At 44.9% G+C, this 18768-nt stretch overlaps 1 protein-coding gene across 1 annotated transcript in view; it reads right to left on the reverse strand.

The window, feature by feature from the left end:
- The window catches only part of EMB (embigin), a 90440-nt gene that overhangs the window by 10344 nt on the left and 61328 nt on the right, over positions 1–18768 (reverse strand). Inside the window, exons 4-8 of the mRNA XM_063961856.1 lie at positions 15007–15095; positions 10098–10225; positions 7471–7750; positions 2325–2367; positions 2169–2220 (exon numbers count right to left, since the gene is read on the reverse strand). Of these exons, the coding sequence (XP_063817926.1) occupies positions 2169–2220; positions 2325–2367; positions 7471–7750; positions 10098–10225; positions 15007–15095 (592 nt within the window). The remainder of the gene's footprint in view (positions 1–2168; positions 2221–2324; positions 2368–7470; positions 7751–10097; positions 10226–15006; positions 15096–18768) is intronic.

Raw genomic sequence — 18768 nt, forward strand, 5'->3', positions numbered from 1 at the left:
CTTAGTTAGACTGTGTGCAAACCCACGATGCTCATTGTACCCGTACGACGCGCCTGCGCATTGCGGTGCATACGCATGCGCAGAAATGCCAATTTTTAGCCTGATCGCTGCGCTGCGAACAACAGCAGCTACCAATCAACTCGGAATGATCCCCATTGTCTACACAATCAGTACAATAAAATTTATAGAGAAGAGCATCAGCCAGCCGGCATTCCCTATAATTATACTTATTACACAATTAAAAAAATTATATATAAAAAATTATTCAGCAGTATATATAACAATGTGCTGTTCTATTGTCAGGATGAATTACTACCAGAGATAAGTCCAATCCTGAACTGATATATTGTATAATATGTAGCAAAAACATGCAATATGGGTAGCAATTTATCTTTCACAATTAGATAATTGGCAAAAGTTCCCAGAATGATGTGGGAGTCAGCGGATTTTTTTATGTATGTGCAAACCAAGGCCCTCATTCCGAGTTGTTCGCTCGGTAAAAATCTTCGCATCGCTGCGATTTTCCGCTTAATGCGCAATGTCCGCACTGCGACTGCGCCAAGTAAATTTGCTATGCACTTAGGAATTTTACTCACGGCATTTTCATCGTTCTGGCGATCGTAATGTGATTGACAGGAAATGGGTGTTACTGGGCGGAAACAGGCCGTTTTATGGGCGTGTGGGAAAAAACGCTACCGTTTCCGGAAAAAACGCAGGAGTGGCCGGAGAAACGGAGGAGTGTCTGGGCGAACGCTGGGTGTGTTTGTGACGTCAAACCAGGAACGTCAAGCAGTGAAATGATCGCAGATGCCGAGTAAGTCTGGAGCTACTCAGAAACTGCTACGAGGTGTGTAATCGCAATATTGCGAATACATCGTTCGCAATTTTAAGATGCTAAGATTCACTCCCAGTAGGCGGCGGCTTAGCATGAGCAAATCTGCTAAAATCCGCTTGCGAGCGAACAACTCGGAATGAGGGCCCAAATGTATTTACCACTTTCATTGAATAAAGCTGTCTCTCACTTTCTTTGCGGCCACTGGTGCTGGTGTCCTTTGGAAATGGCCATATCCAGAGGAATATTATTATAGATATAAGTGTTCCACTCTCCACAATATCCTTTTGTAGGACAATGTTCACCGTTGCCAATAATGGTAGTATTCAGTTACTGCAGTAACTAATGTGAGAGGGGTGATAGCGCTATTAGGGACAATCTTCTGCTACCTGTATTAGTAGTTTCCAGTAAGGTAACTGGCGGCTGGGGCGCTCCGGCTGCAGCGGCGGCTGAGTGCTCTTCGTTCCACGGACCGGCTGCAAGCTGATCTATCTGTGCCGCGGTCCTGTGTGCTCTACACCGCCGGTCTGTACTCTTCCCAATAGATGGAATTAGTATGGTAACGCGTTTCCCCGCCTGGACAGTTATCAGCGGCTTCCTCAGACCAATATCTTTCTGGGAACTGTTGCCATTTATCTAATTGTGAAAGATAAATTGCTACCCATATTGCATGTTTTTGCTACATATTATACAATATATCAGTTCAGAATTGGACTTATCTCTGGTAGTAATTCATCCTGACAATAGAACAGCACATTGTTATATATACTGCTGAATAATTTTTTATGTATCATTTTTTTAATTGTGTAATAAGTATAATTATAGGGAATGCCGGCAGGCTGATGCTCTTCTCTATAAATTTTATTGTACTGATTGTGTAGACAATATGTCTTGTTTGAGAGAATAAAAGTTGATTTTATATATATATATAATTTTTTTTTAACCATATACCAGCGCTTTTCTTCTTCTTTTTGTGTAAAAGGTAGACACAGGTCAACATGGTGAATATGTCAACACAGAAATGGTCGACATTGCTTTTTTTATTTTGGGTGTCATTTTGCATGTTAAACTATGTAAAAGGCAAATTAGTGGAAACATGTCCAGCAACCGCTGCACTTGGCACTGGTTTCCTATTCCCAATTGTAATCCACGTGGTATAAAAAACGTGAAAAAAAAATAAAAACTTGTTTCGACCGTATGTGTGTCGACCACTGCCATGGCCACATTTGAACCCTGTCAACCTTTTGTACCTGTCAACATAATGCATGTCGACTATATGTGGTCGACATATTTACTGTTCACCTGCCATCCTGGTACCCTTTAAATGTTATTATACCTTCCTCTGTCTGGTGCTGCTTTCGTCGGCACTGCTGCTGTCCACAGATTTTCTGTAGTATGAAACAGTGACAAATTTGCAGTAAATATAATTGTTAAAAAAATAAAGAAAAAGGCAAATAAAGTAATGTGGAAACCATTGGGAACGAGCCCTTACAACTGCGCCGTTTGTTCCAATTGTTCATCGTCTTTTCTAACATCTGTAGAGGAAACACAGAAATAAATGAATGCCGGCTCATTACTACAGCGGGCTAGCGGCAATCAGACCTCAGGGGATATATGTTTTTTACTGCACAAATCAGAATAACCATGAAACGCAACAATTTTACTCACTCAGAAAAAGTCATAGTCATCTTTATAGGGGTGAGGGTATACTGTGTCGGCATTCATGGTTGTAATGTTGACAATGAATAACCGTGAATTAACCATGCTGACACAGATGTAATGTCAACATTGTTGAAATGTCGACAATCTGTTTTTGGCCTAATTCTATCCCTAATGCTACCCCATGCCCTAACCCTTACAGTAACCCTAACCCTTACGGCAGGCATGTCCAAACTGCGGCCCTCCAGCTGTTGTTAAACTACATATTCCAGCATGCCCTGACACAGTTTTGCTGTCAGAGAATGCTAAAGCTGTGTCAGGGCATGCTGGGATGTGTAGTTTCTCAACAGCTGGAGGGCCGCAGTTTGGACATGCCTGCCTTACGGTAACCCTAACAATAACTAACCCAAATCCTAATGAAAATGTTCACATTTTGCAGGTGTCGCCATTAATGAAATTTTAACTATTTTGACATAATCAATGTTGGCCTTCTGCTGTCGTTACTGCGAATGTTGACATTTTGATAACCGACTTCATGAAAATCCTGTAGAGTTCTTGGCAGAAGATGTTCATTACAAAAAACCTTATTATGATTTTCTTCATACCGCTCCGTTTATTGTAATCCCACTGATTGGTCTATCTATGTTATGTTTAGACTTTCTTCTATCTATTCTGTGATACATATATTGCAATGTGTTATACTTTTTTGATATTTCAGTACTTTAAAATGATAAAAGCCATTCCTGCCTCCAGTCATCTGCCATATTTATCATTATTGCATTAATATAGTTTGATATGACCGCTGATCAAAACCTTTTGTGCGTTTCATATAAATGTAAAAGGAATGGAAAAATCCCTCTTTTAATACATGCTGAGAGTTTATGTTCATGCTGTGGGAGGAGGAAGCAATCACAACACTGCCTGTTGGGATCCCGGCGGTCACAATGCTGACGCCGGAATCGCGACAAGGGGTGAAATGCCACCGCTGGAATACCGGCGACACAGCTTTTCTCCCTCTATGGGTGTCCACAACACCCATAGAGGAAGAATATATTCTGTGAAAGGTATGCATGTAGGTGAGAGAGAAATCAGCCCAGTTATCCATGAACCCCCAACGCTCCTCCTACAACATCTTCGCAGTAACTTATTACTTCCCTAATTTCCCTCTCTGAGGAGTAGCAGGAGTCAGAGGTAGTCACTCAGACAGCACCACCTTGGATGTCCTTGCTTTATAGTTATGATCTGATTACTTGAAATATTTTTCAAGGACTTTTCATTTACCTCTGTGTTATTAAAACCAAAGTGAACTATGGGCCTAATTCATACCTGATCTCTAGCAAGTGATTTTTGCACTGCTGCGATCAGATAGTCACCGCCTACAGGGGAGTGTATTTTAGCTGTGCAAGTGTGCGATCGCATGTGTAGCAGAGCTGTACAAACACATTTTGTGCAGTCTCTGCGCAGCCCAGGACTTACTCAGCCGCTGTGATCACATCAGCCTGTCTGGGACCGCAACTAACGTCAGGAACCCTCCCTGCAAACGCATAGACACGCCTGCATTTTTCCAGACACTCCCTGAAAACGGTCAGTTGCCATCCACAAATGCTCTCTTCCTGTCAATCTCCTTGCGATTGCCCGTGCGAACGGATCCATCCGCTTTGTACCCGTGCAACGCGCCTGCGCATTGCAGTGCATGCAATCAGATCTGAATTACCCCCAATGGGCCTAGGGCCTAATTCAGATCTGATCGCAGCAGCAAATTTGTTAGCTAATGGGCAAAACCATATGCACTGCATGGGGGGGGCAGATATAACATGTGCAGAGAGAGTTAAGCGGGGTACACACTGGCAGATACAGTATATCTGCAGTTCAATTGATCAGCAGATATATCTGCCGGTGGTGGTTGTTCATACAGAAAGATGCAGCAATATATCTTAAAGATATATCTGCTGTTCAATCTATCTGCAGATGGGGGTTGTTCATACACACAGAAAGATGCACCAATAAATATGTGAAAAGGGCCCCATACACTACAACGATTTTGCCCGATTTCATGCGATTTTGACCTTTTGGGCTGATGTATCTTATGAAAAGTGTCAAATTGTAGGTGTTTAACATCCAATCCGATCTGATGCGCGGTCCCGTGAGCATTGGATAGGAGCCCCTAGGTCGTTAGTGCTGCACTTATGATATATCGGAATTGGATGAAAAAAGTGTGTTTTTTATGCATGAGATATATCGCATGTGATGTATCACAGGGAAGTGTGACTGGCATTCTCAGGACACTCCCAGCCCCCGTAGCCCTTTATCCAGCCCATCAGATATATCTTATGGTACAATTGTATGCCGTACGATATATCACATGTGATTTATAGCGGCTTTATCAATCTTATGCAAAAATAGCACAAAAGTACCAAATCGTATGGAATCACTCCCGGGAAGGTCCCGGGGGAGTTCAAGGGAAATTACATCCGACTTCAGCCTCAGACATATCGTTGTAGTGTATGGGGCCCTAAAGACGTCTTTCACAGGCATATTGCTTGTACACACCTGCAGATCGGCAAAAGATACATTGGCCGACCAATTGATTGGCCAATATATCTGCCAGTGTGTACCCAGCATTAGATTTGGGTGGGTTATATTGTTTCTGTGCAGGGTAAATACTGGCTGCTTTATTTTTACACTGCAATTTAGATTTCAGTATGAACACAACCCACCCAAATCTAACTCTCTCTGCACATGTTATATCCCCCCCCCCCCCCCCCACCGCAGTGCATAAGGTTTTGCTCATTTGCTAACCAACTTGCTGCTGCGATCAGATCTCAATTAGGCCCTTTGCCCATTCCTGTTCCTGTGCAACTCACACTTGTGTACTTTGGGCCTAATTCAGACCTGATCACAGCAGCAGATTTGTTAGCTAATGGGCAATACCATGAGTACTGCAGGTGGGGCAGATATAACGTGCAGAGAGAGTTAGATTTGGGTGGGGTGAGTTCAAACTGAAATCTAAATTGCAGTGTAAAAATAAAGCAGCCACTATTTACACTGCACAGAAACAAAATAACCCACCCAAATCTAACTCTCTCTGCACATGTTATATCTGCCACACCTGCAGTGCACATGGTTTTGCCCAACTGCTAACAAAGGGGGTGATTCAGAGTTGATCGTAGCTGTGCTAAATTTAGCTATGATCAGGCACACTGACATGTGGGGGAGATGTCCAGCACAGGGCTAGTCCGCCCCGCATGTCAGTCCCTGCCCCGTCGTAGAAGTACAAAAGAATCGCACAGCAGCAACGCTTTTGTACTTCAGGAGTAGCTCCCGGCCAGTGCAGCCTTTGTGTGCTGGACGGAAGCTACTCGTCGCTGCCCGGTTCGCAGCGGCTGTATGTGACGTCACGCAGCCGCTGCGGCCCGCCTCCCGCACGGTCCGGCCACGCCTGCGTTGGCCGAACCGCTCCCACAAAACGGCGGCCAAACGCCGCCATGCCGCCCTTTCCCACCCAACGACCCCCCCTGCCTGTCAATCCGGCAGAGGCGATCGCTAGACAACAACGACCATCGGCTGTCAGCCATGCGCTGGCGCACTGCGGCGTTGGCGCATGCGCACTTGTGACCTGCCCGCTGCGATGAACGGCAGCGTGCGATCAGGTCAGAATGACCCCCAAAGTTGCTGCTATGATCAGGTCTGAATTACCTCCACAGTGTAATGGGAGTCGGCAGCAATGCATACGCATACAGCATGCCGCGCTGCATTCGTACTGTGATCCCGACACAGAAGGCTGCTATATGCAGCAAAGCTGTAGTGGGACACATCTGTACTAAACCAGGAATGGGCAACCTGTGGCATCCAAGGTGCTGTAGAACTACAGATTTCAGGATACCCTGATAAAGCTATGCTGTTGAGCCATGCTAAAACTGCGGCAAGGCATGCTGGTATATGTAGCTTCACAGCAGCTGGAGTGCCAGTGGTTGCTTACCTCTGTACTAAACCATGCACTTATCAAAACAATTTTACTTTACACACTGCTGTCAGGAAACTTAAGGGGGTCATTCCGAGTTGATCGCTAGCTGCATTCGTTCGCTGTGCAGCGATGAAGCAAAAAATCGGCACTTCTGCGCATGCGGCACAATGCGCACGCACGACGTACTATTACAACGAACGATGTAGTTTCACACAGGGTCTAGCGAAGCCTTTCAGTCGCACTGCTGGCCGCAGAGTGATTGATATGAAGTGGGCGTTTCTGAGTGTAAACTGACCGTTTTTAGGGAGTGTTCGGAAAAACGCAGGCGTGCCATAGAAAACACAGGCGTGGCTGGGTGAACGCAGGGCGTGTTTGTGACGTCAAAACAGGAACTGAGCGGTCTGAAGTGATCGCAAGCGCTGAGTAGGTTTAGAGCTACTCAGAAACTTCACAAAAAAAAATTTGTGGCCGCTCTGCGATCCCTAAGCTAAAATACACTCCCAGTGGGCGGCGGCATAGCATTTGCACGGCTGCTAAAAACTGCTAGCGAGCGAACAACTCGGAATGACCACCTAAAAACCCTTGCACAGCTCGGAAACTTGCTTGCTTTTGCAGAAGTACTGTATATATAGCAAAAATACCAAAATGGGAATGTGGAGATGTTGCCCATAGCAACCAATTATATTGTAGCTATCATTTTGAACAATGCAGTAGATAAATGATAGCTAGAACCTGATTGGTTGATATAGGCAACACCTCCATTTTTAATTTGTCGAAATCTTGATAAAACTTATTACAAGTTACTGTATATAAAGTATTTACACTAAAACGCAATAATGATGAGTGACATTACATGCATTACAGTACTGTAGCTTAAGTATGTATAATATTGTATTACCTTTGCCTGGACTTCATTCATCACAAATAAAATGTGCAGCTAAATACTGTATCACCAGCTTGTGGTAATAATCATTATAAGCAAATGTAGCGTAAGTGTAAGGTGGGGATCTCTTACCTTCTTTGCCCTGTTTCCTCTTGCTGAACATCTCATAGCCTAAAATAACAGCTACAAGGACTGCAACCTCAGCAGCTATGGCGAGGAAGACCCTAAGTGGAACCATATAACTGAGGACATTGAGATGAACTTGTCCTTCACTTTCTCCGGTCTTAAAAATAGCCTTGCAGACGTAAGTCCCGCTGTCGCCCTCAGACAGGTCTGCTATGTGCAGCTTTGTTTCATTTCTTTTTTCTTGGTGATGTTTATATTTTGCTGACAAAGTGAAATTTAGCGCCACCTTTAAGACAGCAGAAGAAATTCTTTGTGAGCTACAGAATAGAAACCCATGATGAACTGAACAAAATGTATCTTTATGGTTCGGTAACACCAGTGCTATCACTACACTGGTGAATATGTTTTCCCTCTATTGCATTTACATCTGTAAATACCCACTGGGAACTGTGGTGCAGCACCTGTCACAGTGTAGGACCCGGCACTGCAGCCTCAGCAGTCTCCGGGAGCAACCCACATCTTCAGGACCCCTGGAGAACCGGAAACAGGGTTCAGACGTGAAGCCACGGCCCTCCTGTAAAGCCACGCCCCTTACATAGAGGCCATGCCCCTTTTGTCGGCTCAGGTCTTAGGCGCGTATGCATTCATGGTGTCAGAAAGGTTAGCAACGCCACTAATCGGAGATGCATACTTACCTTTGGGTTTGCATACATCTGAATGTGGCCCAAAGTACACAGCACAATAATATCTGGCGCCGTAATGTGTGAATATAACCTTACGATACTGTTATAACATTTTTGTGGTGCAACAAAATTGCATTCGACAAACTGCATTGGAGAAATATTCTACCTGCTACTCGTTGCAATGCAGTGACATGCAGTGAGATGAATGGCTGGGGAGGCACATATGGGTCTCCCCTCTTACTCACTGTAACTCTCCACTCACTATACTAAGCTACAGTGTACATTGAGTCTCCTACCTGCATCTTCTCTTGTTGCTGCTGACTGAGCTCCAGCTACAGTGCACTTCCTGGTCACATGACACATCCAAGTGTCCATCAGTGCACAAGGCCCGCCCCCACACTCAGAGTCATGCCTCTGTTAGCTCCCTTTCTGTGCAGCGGTACTGCCCATAATGTGGCCACGCCCCCAACTCTGTAAAGCAGTGTCTGACTGTAGGACCGAGGCAGAGCTGTTGCTGCCTCATCTCTCGTCTCCCTGCAGCTCCAGGGATCTCCACAAAGCTGGTGAGTGTTACCTACAAAAAGGATTACAACAAACAAAGAAGATGTTTATGTTATAAATATCCTCTTTGTATTATTCTAATCGCTTTTATATAAAATATCAGTAGTTTGACAGGGAGTATGACATGAGAGTCTCTGCATCTCTTGTCTACACGTCCCTGATGCAATTAGTCACAAGCAATTTTGGTTTGCTGGTCTTCTGTTGCCTTTAGTAATGGTTCCATTTCATGATACTGGTCACACAGAAACATGAAACCTTATTTATGTGATTGATGCAATCAAGCCCATGCAACAGTAATACTGCAATTCAATAACACATGGCAGGCTTCCTTGTGAAAAATGATTTATAATAAACTGCAGAGATTAATCCCACAACAACAGTCAACTAAAATAGCTAGCGTGGCCTAGGCTATCATTTCACATATCCCTATGAAATACAAGGCTCTATGGGGGGGATGCATCACACCTTGGAGAGAGACACGGTGGAGAGAGCTAAAGTACCAACCAATCAGCTCCTGTCATTTAAAAAAAAACAGCCTGGGAAATGGCAGTTAGGAGCTAATTTGCTGGTACTTTTTCTCTCTCTAAGGGATATTCAATTTGCCCCAAAGAGACATCGGGAGTAAAAAAACCCAATGTTTCTTCGGGTGCTGCTGTCAGGGTATTTGATTAGCTCGGCCGGTAACAAGTGCATTTACACCTGTAAACATACAGGTTCAGTGAAACCTGTGTGTTTGCGGGTGAAATTGCCCCGTTTTTGGATGAAAACAGGGCTGTTATCAGGGATTTTGCTTTGCCTGCCGGAGGCAGGTGAAACAAAATCCCCGATAAGCCGCGGTACGCGCTGGCTCCTTGGGGCTAATTAGATAGCCCCCGGCGGCGATACATTACATACGACTTGCTGTCGGGGTAATTGAATATCGTTGTAAAGGTGCATACACACTGAACGATTTTCACCCTGGTCTATCGATGTTTACGGGGGTGAACCACTTTCCACAGTAAGAGACTGTGGAAAGTGGTTCACTCGTCTTGTAAAACAGGCCGACGGATGGTGGCGGCCAGCGATAATGCGGTAGCGCCCATCAGCGATCAACGCTCATCGCCCGCTCGTACACAGTGGCCGAGTTTGAGCTCAAAGTAGCTCAAAATGCCGTAAGTGAGCTACTTTGAGCTCAAAATCGCCCAGGGTGTATGGGCCTTTAGGCTTGATACAGATCCCCCTAAATCATTTTGTATCAAGAAATATGATATATAATAATCCAAATCACTATTCATTGTTGACCCAATAGATGTGGCAGGAGACATTTTAATGTAAATATTGTAGGATTTAACTGTAAAACTGGAGCGGGCTGCGTATGAGAACTGGAACGCAGCGGCGGTTACACCATACCTGCCGGTCCTCGGTAACTCGGTACCAAATCCATTCCACAGGCTTGTAGGCTGAGCTGTCACATTTCATGACTATGGAATCTCCGTTATAACTGACTAACGACTTGCTCACACCATGGACAGCAGGAACTAGAATGAAAAAACTCATATTACATGAATGCTCTGATTTGGAGGAGACTTGGTGGTATGAACTCTGACATATGGAGGTGCATTTGGCCATACAGTCTTCCAGAATCAGAAACCTCACGTCACTGCTCGGTGCTGCTGGAGAACCCTATTCCGTCCACTATACAACTCTCAGGTCCAAATGTAATTTGCAGGCACTGGGGTGATTTTGGTGATATAGCTGCTAGATTTAAAGCGGCAATTTGTTTTAAGCAAAAACCAATCTAGCTTTGCACCAAAACTAATAGCTACTTTAAATCTAGCGGCTATACTGATGAAATTGTACCAGTGCCCACATATCAGAGCCTATTACAGTTGGGCTTTGCTCAGTTTGTGGCTTCCTGCTGCTATTCATTCCTCTCCTGAAAACCTGGCACTGCCGTTGTCACATGTAGTTACATGTAGTCACATGTCAGGATGAGTGTTCTGGCCCATGGCTGGGTACCGCTCTTTCCTAGTTCATGTCTGCCATTTTCATAAACTGGCAAAGGTTGTTTGCCATGGAAACCTTCAGCAATAACACCCACAAGTTAGGGAATATACGCCCTCGCCAGCGCACACTGCTGCAGCTTCTCTTAGTCGTGTCTGGAAAGGCGCAAGTAAACAACAGCATTTAATAACTCTCTTGTGGGCTCACCTGTACTGCCGATATCACTGTGTACCGGGCTGTCTACGTCTACTAGACTACTCTACTGCCTGACTCTTGCCAGCTGTAATATTACTCTCACCTGTACCGACACTTGGGCCTAAGTCATGTTTGTACGTAATGCCGATACTACTGCAACAAAGCCATTATTAGCAGACTCTGGAATCTGGTTAGCTTCTCTGTTGCACACAGACACATTTAATGTACAAGTGTCACATATCAAATTAATCTGCAGTCTCCTGGGGCGTCCTAGTCGCACTGTGTTTTGACCAACGCCAGGTATTTTATGCTGCATGGCGTATTGAGGCTAGCTGTATGAGGGGGTTCAGTATGATTTATCGACGGACACAATACTGACAGTCATAATCCCAACAGCCATTGACCGACAGTCAAAATACAGACACGGTCAAAATACCGATATTCGTTATGCCGATATGTTCAAAATGCCGACACAGGGGTCTATTCAATTGATGCTGGATCCTTTCCGACTGAAAGGATCCGACAGTTCAGTATTCAATTTGAGGCCAAATCCGACAGATTTTGCCCATTTTCGACAATGTCAATCCGACTTTTTTTAGAGTCGTATTGACATTGTCGAAAACAGACCAAAAACCTGTCGGATTTAGCCGTGGATCCATGTGTTTTCCGACAAGTCGGAATTGTCGACAAGTCAGAAAAATGGCAGCTTCATTGAACAGGTCGAATCGTGATTCCACTTAAAAAGTCGGAAACTGCCGTCTTTCCGACTAGACGGCAGTTCCGACATTAATTGAATAGACCCCATAGTCAGAATACCGACCTTTGAAATGCTGACATGTCAAAATACCAACATGAGTTTTTCTGGGGGTTTCTGTGTCAATGTCGACATAGGTCGACATGGACACCGTCTAAGTGTACCGCGTCCCCTAGCATGGCTCGCTTTGCTCGTCATGCTACGGGCACGCTGCCTCGCTGCACTCGGCACACTATTATATTCCCACTCCAGGTCCACAGGGATGGTAAGGTATGAACAAGTCTGTTTTGGGGCAAAAATTCCTTAAAAACGCATATTCGCATTTTGAGAAGACGGCATTTCAAATGTCGGTATTCTGACTATGTCTGCATTTTGAACATGTCGACATAATGAATGTCGATATTATGACGTGTAGTTATTTTGACTGTCAGTCAATGGCTGTCCGGATTATGACCGTCGGTATTGTGTCCGTCGGTAAATCTGTAAATGCTACCCATATGAGGACACTTGTAACTGGATATTAGTGACAGTCCCTCTAAAGAGACAACCATTGCTGAATGTATATAGCAGTGCCCTGGCTGGCTATATACTACACGTGAGTGCTGAGACACTGGTATACACAATGAACATCAGAGGGACCCTCTCCAAATTCTACTTATAGTGAAGGGGGCTTTTAGGCAATTTGCCATTTAAACCACAAAAACCCCTTTAGCTAGATGTAAATGCTGATTGGAAGCCTCTCTTACAGGAAATTGTAATTTCAGGTATAATTAGCATAGATTATGTGTGCTTGAGACAGGTAATTAATATGATGGCTGTTTAAGGTGTGCGTCAGTAAAGATTTATGTTTTCCCACTGTGAAGATGAATTAACGCCTGCCTCAGATGAGTCCTGTATTTCCACAAACGTTTTATCAAATATACTGCATACATTTAAGAAAAGGTTGATGGATGTTTGTTTTCATTTTCAGCCTTGCTTGTTGTATAAATGTGCGTCCTTTTAAAAGCAGCGGCACAATAGATCGATGGAAAAGCTGCTGGATTAGTTACTGGTTGGAGAGCTGGACAGATTGAGGAATAAAAGGGAGAGACAGATGGAATAGTAAGGTGTGCTTTGGCCCAGGCAACCCCCTTCTTGTTACTAAGGTGGTCATTCCGAGTTGATCGCTCGCTAGCTGTTTTTAGCAGCCGTGCAAACGCTATGCTGCCTCCCACTGGGAGTGTATTTTAGCTTAGCAGATGTGCAAACGAAAGGATCGCAGAGCGGCGGCAAAGTTTTTTTGTGCAGTTTTAGAGTAGCTCAATACCTACTCAGCGCTTGCGATCACTTCAGACTGATCAGTTCCTGTTTTGACGTCACAAACAAGCCCTGCGTTCGCCCAGCCACGTCTGCGTTTTTCCTGGCACGCCTGCGTTTTTCCTGGCACGCCTGCGTTTTTTCGAACACTCCCTGAAAACGGTCAGTTGACACCCAGAAACGCCCACTTCATGTCAATCACTCTGCGGCCAGCAGTGCGACTGAAAAGCTTCGCTAGACCCTGTGTGAAACTACATCGGCCGTTGTAAAAGTACGTCACGCGTGCGCATTGCGCCGCATACGCAGGCACAGAAGTGCCTTTTTTTGCCTCATCGCTGCACAGCGAACAAATGCAGCTAGCGATCAACTCGGAATGACCACGAAAATGGACTCTTGTTACTAAATGGACTCTGCACCGCACTGGGACCAGGTAGTTCCCATCTGATACTTGCTACAATATATCTCGGAGAGCAAGCTATATGTTCTGGTAGTATAACTACTTCTTACATGTTCTATGTGATGGACAGAGTCTAGAGAACAGTGGACACTACAATATATCTGTATAGAGACGTTGGGGGCTTTTATTTTCAGCAGCCCAGAAGGTTTAATAAGAGGTGGAGCACAGCGTTGTCCTGTACACTTGTTGGTGGAATAAGCTAATTACTAGCAGCAATATATAATCCTTTTCAAGGCTATGTCTATTCTGATATTTATCCAGTAATTGATAATATCGGTGCAATATTAAGGGTTTTTTATACAAATGCAATGTGATACTTTTTTTAAATTGTTACTATGTTTAATAAATGTTCCAATTGGTAAGCGCTCTCTTCATATATTTTATTGCCCCTTAATAGGACCAGAGGTTCGCCACTTTTTTGGCAGGACGAGTCATTATTATAACACGAAGAGGAACCTGCGATTTATCCAACTGGCCCTGATTATTCTCATTATATTATATTTCTAATTCTAAGCAAATAATATGTAAACTAAGAAACTTTCATACAGTCCTTATCCTATTAGTATAACCATAAATTGTACGACAGCTCGCACTAGTTTTCTGCAACAAGGCGTGTGCGCTATACTCATCATTCTGACTGGTTTAGACCTGGAGTATGCAGTAAGGGTCTACTTATTTAGCCTTGGAGAGAGATAAAGTGGATGGAGATAAAGTACCAGACAATCAGCTCCCAATTGTCATGTTACCGGCTGTGTTTGAAATATGACAGTTAGGAGCTGATTGGCTGGTACGTCATCTCCGTCCACTATAGCTCTCTCCAAGGCTTAGTACATTGACCCCATGTCTCCATCCACAATGTTGAGATTCACATTTTCAACAGCTGGAGTTCAACATTGATGATGTCGACACATTTAAAATGTACACACCAGTACTGTCAACACCTTAAAAATATCGACATTGACATAATACTGACATCAGAATTGTTGATGTCGACAGTTCCATGAATGCTAGTGTTACAGATAGGGTTACAGTTAGAGTAAGCATTAGGGTTATTGTTAAGGTTAGTGACAGAATCACAGGAAAACCAATATGTCAGCATTCGAACAATGTCAACATAATATCAGTGCCGATATCCTCTGTGTCGACATGAACGCCGTCAACATTCTGAACAAGTCAGCATGCTAAAAGTTAACAGTGCGACCATGTCAGCATTCTCCATTTAAAAAGCTATATTAGAACGTACAGTATGTCATAGCGCTTATCTTTAATAGAACAGACAATAACATTGGGGTCTATTCATGAAGCAGCGAAAAGGTTGGAGAAGTGAGCATGTGGAGAAGTTGCCCATGGCAACTAATCAGCTGTGCCATACAACTCTATAGTGTGCAAATTATAAATGTTATTTCAATGCTGATTGGCTGCCATGGGCAACTTCTCCACTGGCTCACTTCTCCACATGTTTCACTGCTTCATGAATAGACCCCATTAAATGATAAGACAGACCATATTGGGGAACTTTCTAAACGGACTCACCCCAAAATAATAGGAATAAATAATCCTGAATGACAGCCAATAACAGAGCTGGCTGTAGTACTCCGATATTCTGTTCTTACCATGTATTTGAAACGTTCCTTTTACTTCTGTTTTAGAACTGAAAACACAGCTGTAGTTTCCAGTCTGGTTCAGGTCTGTTACTACAAATCTGTGAATAGAATATCAACATTATATTAAAATGGCAAATTCATCATATTTTATCACTATAACGAAATTACTGTAATGTATATACTGATGGAGCAGAACTTGGTGTCCTGTACAGTTTTGGGGATGCATAGAACGGGTATTATTCCGTCTGGTTTAAACATTCACAACAATCTCCTAAACTGTGCAAAATAAGTATTTGTCAGGTTTTGTCCTTTTATGACTGTTTTACTGCCCTCTTTTATTCTTCTCTCTTTCTCTCTCTTCTACTGTACTGTACATCCCATTATTGGGGGTCATTCCGAGTTGATCGCTCGCTACCAAATTTTTGCAGCGCTGCGATCAGATAGTCGCCGCCTATGGGGGAGTGTATTTTAGCTCTGCAAGTGTGCGAACGCTTTTGCAGACGACGGCATGTTTTTAAGGGGTGTATTCATGATTCGTTATGGGCTCATTACACAGGCAGAAATTCTGGTTTACACATATTTTTTGTAACATGCCCATTCATTACTAGGAGCTGTCTACTATTCAGACTGTGGGAATTAACGCCATCTGCACCACGGATTCCTACTCCGCTGCGAGTTCTGCGGCCGTGCGCATGTGTTTACTCAGGTCACGCATGCACTCTGGGCAGACCTACCAGTGGTAACACTTCTACTTCTGTAGCAGTGTTAGGGATCGCGGGAACAGCTGCCACCCGCCCCCCAAAGATGAAGAGGCCCCTTAAAGACAATCCTATTAACTAGAGGTGTACAACCCGTTTTGGTTCAGGAATCATATCTGAAGCTTGTGCCTAAATGTTAAGTTGCTTAAAAATGGCAAAATAATAGGATTTTAGTACCTACCGGTAAATCCTTTTCTCCTAGTCCGTAGAGGATGCTGGGGACTCCAAAAGGACCATGGGGTATAGACGGGATCCGCAGGATCCTCCCTCTATGCCCCTCCTCCAGACCTCAGTTATAGGAACTGTGCCCAGGAGAGACGAACATTTCGAGGAAAGGATTTTTGTTTAAACTAAAGGCTACAAACATACCAGCCCACACCACAAACATACCGTACAACCGGAGTAACAGTAAACCAGATTACAGTATGAATTAACAACAGCAACAAGCTGAAAACAATAAACACACAACCCGTGTATAAACTAATTTAACCAGCAAGAATACACTGCAAGTAACAGTCCGCACTGGGATGGGCGCCCAGCATCCTCTACGGACTAGGAGAAAAGGATTTACCGGTAGGTACTAAAATCCGATTTTCTCTTACGTCCTAGAGGATGCTGGGGACTCCAAAAGGACCATGGGGTTTATACCAAAGCTCCAGCCCGGGCGGGAGAGTGCGGACGACTCTGCAGCACCGACTGAGCAAACGCAAGGTCCTCATCATCCAGGGTATCAAACTTATAGAACTTCGCAAAAGTGTTTGAACCCGACCAGGTAGCCGCTCCGCAAAGCTGTAAAGCCGAGACACCTCAGGCAGCCGCCCGAGATGAGCCCACTTTCCTGGTAGAATGGGCTTTTACCGACTTCGGCACTGGTAGCCCGGCTGAAGAATGAGCCTGCTGAATCGTACTACAAATCCAGCGTGCAATAGTCTCTTTTGAAGCCGGATGACCAATCTTGTTGGAAGCATATAGGACAAACATCGCCTCAGTTTTCCTGGCAAAAGCCGTTCTGGCGACGTAGATCTTCAAAGCTCTCACACCATCTAGAGACTTTGGAACCGCCACAGCATCCGTAGCCACCAGCACCACAATAGGTTGGTTAATGTGAAACGAAGAAACCACCTTCGGCAGAAATTGTTGACGAGTCCTCAATTCTGCCCTATCCGAATGAAAAATCAAGTACGGGCTCTTATAAGATAAGGCCGCCAACTCTGACACTCGCCTGGCAGACGCCAACGCCAACAGCATGACTACCTTCCAAGTGAGAAACTTCAACTCAACCTTACGCAAAGGTTCAAACCAGGAAGACATGAGAAACTGTAAGACCACCTCAAGATCCCATGGAGCCACAAACGGAGGATTGATATGCATTACTCCTTTCACAAAAGTCTGAACCTCTGGGAGGACAGCTAATTCCTTTTGAAAGAAAATAGACAAAGCCGAAATCTGCACTTTGATGGAGCCTAATTTCAGGCCTGCATCTACACCTGCCTGCAAAATGTGGAGAAAACGACCCAAGTGAAAATCTTCCGCAGGAGCCATTTTAGTCTCACACTAGGAAACATACTTTCTCCAAATACGGTGATAATGTTTCGCCGTAACCTCCTTCCTAGCCTTAATGAGAGTGGGAATGACCTCCCCTGGAATACCCTTACGAGCTAAGATCTGGCGCTCAACTTCCATGCCGTCAAAAGCAGCCGTGGTAAGTCTGGAAACACGCATGGACCCTGAACAACAGGTCCTCTCTTAGAGGAAGCGGCCAAGGATCTTCCACCAGTAACTCCTGAAGATCCAGGTACCAGTCCCTTCTTGTCCAATCTGGAACGACGAGAATCGCCTGAACCCTTGCTCGTCGAATAATCCCCAGTACCTTTGGAATGAGAGGAAGTGGAGGGAACACATACACCGACTGGAACACTCAGGGAGACACCAGGGCGTCCACTGCACTGGCTTGGGGGTCTCTTGACCTGGAACAATACCTCGGGAGCTTCTTGTTGAGACGAGACGCCATCATGTCGATTAACGGAATTCCCCAATGCTTTTTCACCTCTGCAAATACCTCTTGGTGAAGAGCCCACTCTCCCGGATGGAGATCGTGTCTGCTGAGGAAATCTGCTTCCCAGTTGTCCACTCCCGGAAGGAAGACTGCCGACGGGGCGCTCACGTGTTGTTCCGCCCAGCGAAGGATTCTTGTGGCCTCCGCCATTGCCGCTCTGCTCCTTGTTCCGCCTTGACGGTTTATATGTGCCACCGCTGTGATGTTGTCTGACTGTACCAGGACAGGTCGACCCTGAAGAAGGCTTCTTGCTTGTAGCAGGCCATTGTAAATGGCTCTTAACTCGAGAACATTTATGTGGAGACACGCTTCCTGGAGCGACCATCTCCCCTGGAAGTTTCTTCCTTGGGTGACTGCACCCCAGCCCCGGAGACTTGCATCTGTTGTCAGAAGTACCCAGTCCAGGATACCGAACCGGCGACCTTCTAGGAGGTGAGAACTTTGCAGCCACCACAGCAGAGAAATTCTGGCTCTGGGAGATAGACTTATCTTCCGGTGCATGTGCAGGTGAGACCCGGACCATTTGCTCAGTAGGTCCCACTGAAACACCCGGGCATGAAACCTGCCAAACGGAATGGCTTCGTACGCCGCAACCATTTTCCCCAGAACCCGAGTACAGTGATGGATTGACACACTCGTCGGCCTCAGAAGTTCCCTGACCATCGACTGCAGTTCCAGAGCTTTTTATTCTGGAAGAAATACTCTCCGTAACTCCGTGTCCAGAATCATGCCCAGAAAGGACAGTCGAGTGGTCGGAATCAACTGAGATTTCGGCAAATTGAGGACCCAACCTTGCTGTCGCAGCACCGACAGCACCAAATTTACACTCCTCAGGAACCGTTCCTTGGACCTCGCCTTTATCAGGAGATCGTCCAAGTACGGGATAATTGTAACCCCTCACTTGCGAAAGAGAACCATCATTTCTGCCATGACATTGGTGAAAATCCTCGGGCCGTG

Source organism: Pseudophryne corroboree, chromosome 1, assembly GCF_028390025.1.
Source record: "Pseudophryne corroboree isolate aPseCor3 chromosome 1, aPseCor3.hap2, whole genome shotgun sequence".
NCBI classification, from domain to species: domain Eukaryota; kingdom Metazoa; phylum Chordata; class Amphibia; order Anura; family Myobatrachidae; genus Pseudophryne; species Pseudophryne corroboree.